Genomic DNA, 12,215 nt, shown 5'->3' with positions numbered 1-12,215 from the left:
TCTCATGAGAACACACTCACTATCACAAGAACAGTATGGGGAAAACCGCCCCCATGATTCAGTTCTCTCCACTTGGTGCCCCCCTCAACACGTGGGAATTATTACAATTCAAGGTGAGATTCGGGTGGGAACGTGGAGCCAAACCATACTAGTTGTCAGTCATCTAGTGAGAGGACTTGGCTCTTTGCCATTGGATGTTGTGTATTCCTGGTTTCTGAAGTTGTTCACTCAGTCTTTAGACTTCAGAGGAATTGTTTAAGTAGTTTAAAGACTTAGTTCACATAGGGAACATTCCTCTTGAGAAAAAAATTTATTCTGTGTCCATTTTGTCTGTCTTATTCCCTGGGTAGGGAGTATCATCCAAACATAGTAATGCTGCTAACCATATTGCTTGCATAGTACTTTATCATGGAATTTCTGAGGCTTCCAAACACAACACCTGCAAATTTTCTATTCCATAAAGCTGGTCCTCAGGCCTGTCTTAGATTCTTCATAAAGATCTTGACTTCCTCCCCACTTGAGCCATCTCTCTCCATCCTTGGAAACCTCATGGGACATCATGCATGATTTTCTTGTAGGATTTATTTTCCCTTTAAAGGAATATCTGTGTATTTATCTCAGCTCGTTAAGTTGAAGGACTGCCTTCTTCATCCTTACACCCCCTGCACTGTCTAGGACAGAGCCTTTCCACAGTGGGCACTCAATAAACACTTCTTGACTTGGATTGGATAATTCCCCAACCTCACAGAGTTTAGACTTAGAGTTTGCTATTGTGAGCATCAATCTTGCTCTTTGTGTTGACTCATGAAATGCTCTATCTCATCCGTCCTCCTGTTCTTAATCTGTAAAATGAGGGGCTGGATGAGTTGGTCCCTAGGCTTCCTTCCAGCCCTGATTCATTCTGACTCAGTTCTAGGCTGGAGCAGACACTTGTTGGAAAGGCTATCCAGACGTTGGCAGCCTGTGGGGGAGCCTCATAACCCGGATGCTGCATTGCCCAGGTCACTGCGCTGACACCTTTCATGCCCCGGTCAGGCCATGGGGTGGCAGGGCCACAGCCGGTGACGGCGTGTGCTGCCCTTCCCAGGTACGTGTGCATTGCCATGGAGGCTTTGGACCAGCTGCTCATGGCCTGCCACTGCCAGAGCATCAACCTCTTCGTGGAGAGCTTCCTCAAGATGGTGGCCAAGCTGCTGGAGTCGGAGAAGCCCAACCTGCAGATCCTCGGCACCAACTCGGTAAGGAGCGGCCCAGGGGGCTCCAGGTCTCCCAGCCGCATCCTGGGGATTGGCAGGGGAGAGGGAGACCTTGGGGTCGTCACTGTCATGTTCTGTTCCTATTTGGTTCCCAACCCTAAGTGTGATACACTGCTTGTTTTAGGGTCTCCCTTTGTGTGAACAAAGGGCCCTTTCATTTTTTAATTTAAACAAGTATATAATTTATATAGATATATAATAAAATAATTTTTAAAAATAAAATTCACCACTTTCAAGCATCCTATTTTAAACCCTGTGGTGGCCGGGCACAGTGGCTCACACCTGTAATACCAGCACTTTGGGAGGCCAAGGCAGGTGGATCACTTGAGGTAAGGAGTTTGAGACCAGCCTGGCCAACATGGCAAAACCCCCATCTCTACTAAAAATACAAAAAAAAAAAAAAAGAAAAAGAAAAAAAGAAAAAAAAATTAGCTGGGTGTCATGGTGCACACCTGTAATCTGATCCCAGCTACGTGGGAAGCTGAGGCAGGAAAATCGCTTGAACCCAGGAAGCAGAGACTGCAGTGAGTCGAGATCGCGCCACTGCCCTCTAACCTGGGCAACAGAGACTCCATCTCAAAAAACAAACAAACGGCCGGGCGCGGTGGCTCAAGCCTGTAATCCCAGCACTTTGGGAGGCCGAGACGGGTGGATCACGAGGTCAGGAGATCGAGACCATCCTGGCTAACACGGTGAAACCCCGTCTCTACTAAAAATACAAAAAAAAAAAAACTAGCCGGGCGAGGTGGCAGGCGCCTATAGTCCCAGCTACTCGGGAGGCTGAGGCAGGAGAATGGCGTAAACCCGGGAGGCGGAGCTTGCAGTGAGCTGAGATCTGGCCACTGCACTCCAGCCTGGGAGACAGAGTGAGACTCCGCCTCAAAAACAAACAAACAAACAAACAAACAACAACAACAAAAACATGGTTTTAGTGTATTCACAAAGTTGTGCAACCATTAACACCATCTAATGTGTTTAGCGCTATATTGATGATCTCCAAACTTTTTACTAATAGAGTTTTTTCCCCTCGAATAATTTTAAGTGGGACCCCAAATAGATATAAAAATCTATGGAAACAGAGGCTTTGTTTGGAGGGCAGGAAGAGCCCAGGGCCCTCACCACTCAGCACTCTATGGGGGCATATCTTGAAAGCTATCCAGGTTATGCCTCTTTCAAAGATAGAGCAAAATGATGTCCCCAGGACAAAGGTACCAGATCAGTGGAAAGACCACGGGGAAGCAGGACACAGGGCTTCTGGCTTAGTTTTGCCCTTTCCTCGCTGTGAAGCGTCAAGCAGGCTACCTTTTATAGGCCTCAGTCTTTTCATCAGTACCATGAGCAGGTTCAGCTTGGTCTCTGTTAGTCCTCCAAGCTAATGCTGGTCTCAGTGGAAGTGGCTGCGGTCATGGGAGAGTATGATTTTGTTAGAAAAGAGCTATCAGATATGTCAGAAACTCTCTGCTTCATGTGTGCATTTAAACATACTCCCACACCCTGGTTGTCTTTAATATCTTGCCATCTTTCCCATTCCTTCCCCTTCAGGACATACTTTAAGCTCCAGGTCTTCATGCAGCTTAGATATGACTATTTTACAGATCTTAAGTGAAGCCTTTATCTATCTGCAGATATCACAAAAGTTTAAGGTTTGCCCCTTAGCCTCCCAACCTGAATTTATATTTTTTTATTTTATTTTATTTTTTTAGACGGAGCCTCTTTAGCCAGGCGAGGTGGCGGGCGCCTGTAGTCCTAGCTACTTGGGAGGCTGAGGCAGGAGAATGGCGTAAACCCGGGAGGTGGAGCTTGCAGTAAGCTGAAATCCAGCCACTGCACTCCAGCCTGGGCGACAGAGCAAGACTCCGTCTCACACACACACATACAAAAAAGACTGAGCCTCTTTCTGTCACCCAGGCTGGAGTGCAGTGGCACGATCTTGGCTCACTACAACCTCCGCCTCCTGGGTTCAAGTGATTCTTTTGCTTCAGCCTCCTGAGTAGCTGGGATTACAGGCATGCGCCACCACACCTGGCTAATACTTGTGTTTTTACAATAGACAGGGTTTTGCCATGTTGTCCAGGCTGGTCTCAAACTCCTGGGCTCAAGTGATTCACCCACCTCAGCCTCCCAAAGTGCTGGGATTACAGGCATGAGCCACCGCACTCTGCCCCCAACTTGAATTTTTATGGCATGGGTCAGAGCTGCTTTCCTGTTCTACATAAGTTGATTTAACCAGAAGAGAGTCTTCCAACTTTCCTTCCAAGGACCAAGAGTAGCAACCTATACAGATTCCCTTCTCTTTCCTCTCCCTGGGAGCCAGCTGCCTTTGACACATTACACATATTATAGCTGAGGGGAAAGTCCTTTGTCAAGTTGCCCTGGCAACAGCTTCAGATACTGTTTTGGTTGTCCTGTTTAAGATAACTCCAGAGAACATCTGAATGAAAAATGAACCTGCCACCATGCATCTGTGGGGGCCACTGGAAGCAGGTGGCCACCAGCTCTAGCTTCCCCCACAGGAAATCCTAGCCCAGGGTAGGTGTTTTGTCAGCTACGGCCTGGAAAATTCAGTGTCCTGCAAATTCCCCATCGCAGTGAATCATCACATCAGCCAGAGCAAGTTGACTAATGATTGCTATACTGCAGACAATGATGATGATATAAGGACAAGCTATTGTCAGTGAGTTAAGTCAAATATTTGCAGTAGCTCCAGAGTGCAGCTTGGAAGGCAGCCTTTTCTCTTGCTGTCCCCTGTCTGATGCTCTTTCTGGCTCTCTGAGCCCAGACCTTCTTGAACCTTCCTGAGAAGAGTGTCCTTTTGCTCCTCATCATTTTAGACCTGCCAGCATGCTAGTGTGTGACATTATCTTACAGTCTAGCCCAGGAGTTCCAAACAGGTCTTCACAGGGATTTAGGGCTTTGTGGGGGGAAAGGGGGACTGAGGGAGGAGGAATAGAGTCTCTAGGCCCTTTACTGCTACTTCATCCAGTAGCCACCTCTGAGGGTTTTTTGTTTGTTTGTGTTTTGTTTTATTGAGGCAGAGCCTCGCTCTGTCACCCAGGCTGGAGTGCACTGGCGTGACCTTGGCTCACTGCAACCTCTACCTCCGAGGTTCAAGTGATTCTCCTACTTCAGCCTCTCCAGTAGCTAGGATTAGCTGGCCACATGCCCAGCTAATTTTCTTTTTCTTTTCTGAGATGGAGTCTCGCTCTGTTGCCCATGCTGGGATGCAGTGGCACGATCTCGGCTCACTGCAACCTCTGCCTCCTGGATTCAAGTGACTCTCCTGCCAAAGCCTCCCAAGTAGCTGGAGCTACAGGCACCGGCTACCATGCCCAACTAATTTTTAGTAGAGATAGGGTTTCACCATGTTGGCCAGGCTGGTCTCAAACTCCTGATGTCAAGTGATCCGCCCGCCTCGGCCTCCCAAAGTGCTGGGATTACAGGCATGAGCTACAGCGTCTGGCTCCAGTTAATGTTTGTATTTTTGGTAGAGACAGGGTTTCGCTGTGTTGGCCAGGCTGGTCTCAAACTCCTGACCTCAAGTGATCCACCTGCCTTGGCCTCCCAAAGTGCTGAGATTACAGGTGTGAGCCACCACGCCCAGACCTTTTCATTGTTTGTATGGAAGTTTGCAGCATTTGGACAAAAGGTTTTGCTGCCAGGAAATCAAAAGAAAGGGAAGGAGAGAAAGAAGGAGAAAAGGAAAAGAAAGCAAAATGAATCAAGTTCATCTAACCCCTCATTTTGTTGGATTTCTCAATGTAGAGATGGGATCCCAAGAAGTGAGATGGTTTGTCTGTGCTCACACAGCTAGAGCGCTGGCTTTAGACAGTGATTCTTTTGGCCCCTGTGCATCTATTAATATTCTCCCTAGAATCTGAGGGGTGGCAAGGTCAAAAGCCCCTCACTGGGCCCTAGATTCCAAAGCGTGGCACCCAGCCTCTGTGCAGATGCCCCCCATGGCCAGACTTAGTCTATCACAAGGCAGCCCCTGGCCTTGTGGGTGAGAAGCCAAGAAAAAGGCTTAACTTGAGCCCACTCTTCCTCCCTGTAGCTTTTCCCTCAGACCTGGTTTTGCTCCCTGAATTGGCATAGCACAAATCTCCCCTCTGTAGAGTGTCTCTTCAGAAACCATATGGCCTTCAAGGTCCCCAACTCGGACCAATCAGCTTTAGAAACCTACCGATTCCCAGGGCTCAACCAGACCTGTATCTCTGGAGAGGAGACCTGGGAGTCTGTATATTTTTGCTTCCCATGTGATGCCATTTAGGTCTGGGAACCACTGACCCATTCTAGTCTTAAGCCTGTGTAGGATTCCTTCCCTCCTTTCTTTCTTTTATTCTTTCTTCTCTCCCTCTCCGTGTCCCTCCCTTGCTTCCCTCATCCCAGGTAGGTATTCATACAGCTTGTGCTTGATCACCCCAAGGATGAAGTAGTCCAGAGACTTGTCACAAAATCCAAATTTGCTAATACCATTCCTGTACATTACATGCAGTAAAGTACAATTTAAAAAATGTAAGTGATGCTTTTTTTTTTTTTTTTGAGACAGGGTCTCCCTCTGTTGTCCAGTCTGGAGTGCAGTGGTGTGATCTTGGCTCACTACAACCTCCGCCTCCTGGGTTCAAGCGATTCTCCTGCCTCAGCCTCCCGAGTAGCTGGGATTATAGGCACCTGCCACCATGCCCAGCTAATTTTTGTATTTTTAGTAGAGACGGAGTTTCACCATGTTGGCCAGGCTCTTCTCAAACTCCTGACCTCAAGTGATCCACCTGCCTCTGCCTCCCAAAGTGCTGGGGTTACAGGTGTGAGCCACCGTGCCCAGCGAAAATTTAAGTGATGCTTTCCGGTCCTTAATGAGAATGCTTGGGCTTTGGATCATGATGAGGGACTGGAAAAGCCAGGAGAAGGTGGGGAGGCAGGGCCTGCTAAGCTCCTTACTCACTGGGGATTCACTTCTGCACACTTGCCTAATTGCATGATGGGTGCAGATGCATGTCTTGGGGACAGTGTCAATCACCACATGTCCTGACTTTTTAAGGGCACTTACTAATGATAAACTAAAAATATTAAATCTGATGATGCCGAGATCCTCTACATAAACAATCTAATATATTAGCCTAGTGTATACGAACGGTAAAATATTATGAAGATTCATAGATTGAAAGTTTATACTTTCACTTCTATCTCACACCACACACAAAAATTAACTCAAAATAGATCAAAGCCTTAAATGTAAGAGCTAAAACTATAAGACTCTTAGAAGAAACTATAGGGATAAGTCTTTAGGTCTTGGACTTGGCAATGGATTCTTAGATATGATATCAAAAGCAAAAGCAACTATAGAAACAACATAGATAAATTGGACTTCATCAAAATTTAAAACTTTGGACACAGTGGCTTACACTTATAATCCCAATTCTTTGGGAGGCCGAGGTGGGTGGATCACTTGAAGTCAAGAGTTCCAGACCAGCCTGGCCAACATTATGAAACCCCATCTCTACTAAAAATTCAAAATTCAGCTGAGGTGTGGTGGTGCATGCCTATAATCCCAGCTACTTGGGAGGCTGAGGTGAGAGAATTGCTTGAACCCAGGAGGCAATGGTTGCAGTGAGCCAAGATCATTCCACTGCACTCCAGCCTGGATGACAAAGTGAGACTTTGTCAAAAAAAAAGAAAGTAAAACTTATATGCACCAAAGGACACAATCAAGACAGTAAAAAGATAACCCACGGAATGGGAGAAAATAGCTCCGCCTCCCGGGTTTACGCCATTCTCCTGCCTCAGCCTCCCGAGTAGCTGGGACTACAGGCGCCCGCCACCTCACCCGGCTAGTTTTTTGTATTTTTTAGTAGAGACGGGGTTTCACCATGTTAGCCAGGATGGTCTCGATCTTCTGACCTCGTGATCCGCCCGTCTCGGCCTCCCAAAGCGCTGGGATTACAGGCTTGAGCCACCGCGCCCGGCCTACAAATAATTATTAAGACTTAACAACAACAACAACAACAACAACAACAAATTAAAAACGGACAAAGAACTTTCATAGACATTTCCCCAAAAGATATACAAATGGCAAGAAGCACATGAAAAGATGCTTAACATCACTAATAATTAAGGAAATACAAGTCAAAACCGCAACAAGACACCACTTCACACCCACTAAGATGGCGATTAAAAACACAGTCTCACACACAAAAGATGGCAAATGTTGGCGAGGATGTGTGGAAACCGGAACCCTTATGCATTGCTGGTGGAAATGTAAAATGGTGCAACACCTATGGAAAATAGTTTGGTGCTTCCTCAAAAAGTTAAACATACGGAATTATGTGGCCCAGCAACTCCGCCGGATATATACCCAAAATAATTAACAACAGGTTCTCAAAGAAATAGTTGTACACAATTGTTCATAGCAACACTATTCACAAGAGCTGAAAGGTAGATACAACCAAAAGGTCACATATTTATCATCCCACTTATATGAGATAAACAATTAGGTAAATCCGTACAGACAGGAAGTAGATGTGTGTTTGCCAGGTGAAGGGGGAGAGAGGAATGGAGAGGGACTGCTGAGTGGATATAGGATTTCCTTTTGGGGTGAGGAAAATGTTTTGGTTGCAAAACATTGTGAATGACTTAAATGCCACTGAATTGGGTGCTTTAAAATGGCTAATTTTATGATATGTGATTTTTACCTCAATTTTTAAAATGTTGGACTCTGAGTAACCCAGAGTCAATGGCACACAGGCATTTATGCTTTTACTGTGCCACACCCTCAAACCAAGCCCACGCGGAGGCTGGTGCAAAGCGAGTCACCCAGCAGGTGAGGGGGAGGGCGGCTCCCCTGCAGCAGGCCAGGGTTATGGGGATCCTGGAGACGTCCCTCCTTGTGACTCAGGCTGTGCAGCACCCTGTTCCCCCTACCCTAATGCCCCCACCTCAGAAAACCACACGGCCTGTGGGTTGGGGCCTCTACACATATGTGCATTAGGAGTTTACTGGGCTTTCAAGCAGCCTCCTCTCACGTCCTCCAAGTGGTCCTTACAGACCTTCCATTTCCCCCTAAACTCCCCTCGCAAATTAGCTTCTTCAGTTTCAAGATGCCTTTGCCTTCTTCTCCCACTCAGGAAATGGGGGCTGTCCCAGCGTGCTTTTTCCACTTCCTATGCCCATCTCCTTCCTCTCCAAAGGGTTCCCAGCCCCTCCGGAGCCTCCCTGGATCCATTCTTTCTGCCCCTCCCCATCTCCACTCTTTGCCTTGCTTTGATTCCTTCCCTCGATCTAAACACAAGTTCAAGTCTCCTGCAGCGTAGTAATAAATTAAATTAATAAACAAGAGAAAAACAAAAAAAAAAATTACATTCTCCTGCATAACTACAAAATGCCATCAGCTTGCCTGACAAAATCAACCGTCATTCCCTGGTCTTATTTTAGTATGTCGACCAAATCCAGATTTCCCTAATTGTCCCCCGTTGTCTACATTGCTATCCTTTTTCAAATCAGAACTTAGTAAAGACTATTTCTTTGTTTTCTACGTCCCTTACCTCTCTTAGCAGCTTCCCAACCTCTCTCTGCCCCTCTTTTATTCGTGACATTGACGTTTTGGAGGGCAGGTCAGTTGCTTTGTAGAATGCTCCCCATTCTAGATTTGTCCGGTTCTTTGCTGTGGTGTCACTTATCTGACTCTCCTGTCTCTTGTATTTCCTGCAAACTGGAATTAGATCTGAAGGTTTGATTGGATGCAGGTAACTACTTTTGGCTATAATACTTCAAGGGGGTTTTGGGTTGCTATACCGGGTATCACAGCAGGAGGCACAAATGTCTGTGTCCCACCTTCGCAGATGCCCAGTGTGATCCCGGTCTAGGGTGTGGGAGCCACCCCTCTCCACTGTAAAATTACATTTTTATCTTTGCAGTTAGAATCTGTGGAAACCATGAAAATAACCCACTCCCCACCCACCTTGCCCCTCATGTTTTTATCTTTTGGTGGCATTTCTCCCTGGGGTTGCACCCATTTCTCCCTGGGATTACACAAATTTCTCCCTGGGATCGCGCCCATTTCTCCCTGGGGATCGCGCCCATTTCTCCCTGGGATCGCGCCCATTTCTCCCTGGGATCGCGCCCATTCCTCCCTGGGGATCGCGCCCATTTCTCCCTGGGATCGCGCTCATTTCTACCTGGGTATTTCTCCCTGGGATCACTCCCATTTCTCCCTGGGGATCACATCCATTTCTCCCTGGGATCGCGCCCATTTCTCCCTGGAGATCGCGCCCGTTTCTCCCTGGGATCGCGCCCATTCCTCCCTGGAGATTGTGCCCATTTCTCCCTGGGATCGCGCCCATTCCTCCCTGGAGATCGTGCCCATTTCTCCCTGGAGATCGCGCCCATTCCTCCCTGGGATCGCGCCCATTTCTCCCTGGAGATCGCGCCTATTTCTCCCTGGGATCGTGCCCATTCCTCCCTGGAGATTGCGCCTATTTCTCCCTGGGATCGTGCCATTCCTCCCTGGAGATCGCGCCTATTTCTCCCTGGGGATCTCACCCTTCTTCACACTCCCTGGGCTTCTTCAGGCCTGTCACTGCAACACTTCCCACTGGACTTGCCCTGCTTAGTTTCTGTGGTAGGCTGAATGATGCCCCCACCCCACCTTTGCCTATGTCCTAATCCCTGGAACCTGTGAATGCCACCTTATATGACAAAAGGGACTTTGCAGATGTGATCAATTTAAGAATCTTGAGCTGGGGGAGATTATCCTGGATAATCCAGGTGTGCCTGATGTAATCTCAAGGGTCGTTATAAGAGGGACACAGGAGGATCAGAGTTGGACAGAAGGGGACGTGATGATGGAAGCGGAGGGACAGAGACAAAGAGATCTGAAGATGCCCTGCTGCTGGCTTTGAAGATGGAGAAGGGGGCACAAGCCAAAGGATGTAGGTGGCTTCTGGAAGCAGGAAAGCCTGAGAAAATGGATGCTCCCTGGAGCCCCCAGAAGGAATGCAGCCATGCAGACCTATTGTAGACTTCTGAGCTCCAGAACTCAGATAATAAGTGTGTGCTGTTTTAAGTCACTAAATTGTGGTAACTTGTTACAGCAGCCACAGGAAGCCAAGACAGTGTTCTTCAAATAATTCTTTTTCCTCATCCCCCTGAGTGTCTGTGGTCTCCAAGGCTCTGTGCTCTACCCTCTTCTCACTGGATATACTGCCCCTGGACAATTTCATCAACTCTTGTGGTTTTAACTGTCATCTGTGGACTAGATATGCCCCAATCTTCAGCACTTTGGTTCAAAAATCAGCACTGCTGGAGACCAGCAGGCCGGAGGTGGGTTCTGTGAAGTCAGGTGAGGTCAGAATTGCAAGGCCAGTGGAATGGCCCAAGGCATGGGCTCAGCCCCAGCTAGGGACAGGCTCTGAGAGCAGAGGCAGCCAGCTGGTGCTCCCCGAGGTCTGTGTTTCCTGAGTGCAGGCCTTAGAGTCCAGCAGATGGGGCTACCCAGGGCCAGCAGGGATGGTGTCCTGGGGCCAGCAAGGACTAGACTTTCCCAGGAGTCCTTAAAACCACAGCCAGTTTTGCAAAGAGTCTTGATGGAGGGACTGTGTAATGTGGATGGACAGGAGAGTATGTCATAGATCTGGGGAGTTACTATGCCTTGGCTGGTAGTCAGGAGGTTGGCAGGACATGATCAAGTTAAGATGGGATAGACTGTGCCTCTGGCTACAGTGAAAACTGCCCCAGGGAATTGCTATAAACAAGGGCAGTGGGGAGAAAGGGACAGGCAATGGTAAACTCAAAACCATGTGGCTGGCAAGATTTGCTTTCCAACTAGGACTTGTCTTAAATTTGGGCAATGCTTTTTGGTGCTGATTTTTCTACCCAGGTTAAGTCTAGTGAGGCAAAGAAGCAGTTCTCCTTTCTCTTTGTGTAGGTAAATGCAGCAAAAAGGCCGTCAGTCCTTGAGCTGTGAGAGAGATGGGTTTTATGTATGCCCCGTATTTTTAACTATAGTTCTGTCACTGACAGCAGGAAGTTGGTTGGTTCAGAAGGCCCATCTATAGAAGAGGGAATGGCTATCTTCTGTTTGGAGAGACTTGGCCTGTGATAAGACCAGGGGAGAGCTATTCCTGCAAGGCCAGTCTTTGGAGCTTTCGCTCTCTATTGACCCTTAGTAACCCTCAGTTTTCACACCATTTTGCCTCCTGGCTGCCTATACCACAGGGTGGGTGATCACTCCAGCAAGCTTGGTGCCCTTTGTTGTATATAAAGAGCTGAAACTTTGATCTTGAAAGGGTGGCCCTAGCAGTGCCCCTGGCCTTTGAAATGTCACATGTTCGAAATCTTCAGTTGGTTGCTATGGCGACTTTCCTCATCATTGCTATATCTTCAAACAAACAAATAAACAAAAAACCATGATCTTTCATGATCTCATGCATTAGAACTCAAATTTTAATAAAGGTCATCTGTAAAGTATGAATTCACAATTGTAGGGGTGAAACATTTAGGAAGTTCTCGCTGTATTATGCATTTAAAGAAATAGTGACCAGTCACACAGGTAAACGGGCCCAGTGGAAACTCATGGAGTATTGATGACAGGCCAAAAATGCACTGGGGGAGAAAATGAGGAGGCAGTGCGTAACTGTGACAGGTGAGGCAGGTAGAGTTCTGGTCAAACCAAGCCTACAAGGCAGGTGCTTGGGTTACCCCTACTTGATAGGGAACTGAGGCACAGGGAGCTTCAAGTAAGCTGGGACAAGTAAGCTTGTCCCAGATCACCCTACTAATAATTAGGATTCAAATATGTGGTCTGGCTCCAAACCCCTTCTTGTAGTCATAACACTACACTGCCTGTTTAAGAGGGAAAAGGCCTTACTCACTCTAAAACCTGAGAGTCCCAACCTCATCTCAGCCAGACACTGGCACATTCTGAGGTGGACTTCCGCAATAGGTGTGGTCCTTTGACCAGGGTCCCCA

At 47.5% G+C, this 12,215-nt stretch overlaps 1 protein-coding gene across 1 annotated transcript in view; it reads left to right on the top strand.

The window, feature by feature from the left end:
* EFR3B (EFR3 homolog B) overlaps window positions 1-12,215 on the top strand; it is a 111,296-nt gene that overhangs the window by 59,974 nt on the left and 39,107 nt on the right. Inside the window, exon 4 of the mRNA XM_030920463.1 lies at window positions 1,088-1,238. Within this exon, the coding sequence (XP_030776323.1) occupies window positions 1,088-1,238 (151 nt within the window). The remainder of the gene's footprint in view (window positions 1-1,087; window positions 1,239-12,215) is intronic.

Source organism: Rhinopithecus roxellana, chromosome 17 (assembly GCF_007565055.1).
Source record: "Rhinopithecus roxellana isolate Shanxi Qingling chromosome 17, ASM756505v1, whole genome shotgun sequence".
Classification (NCBI taxonomy): domain Eukaryota; kingdom Metazoa; phylum Chordata; class Mammalia; order Primates; family Cercopithecidae; genus Rhinopithecus; species Rhinopithecus roxellana.
The sequence above is the reverse complement of the archived record's forward strand: the minus strand, read 5'-3'. Positions and strand labels throughout refer to the sequence as shown.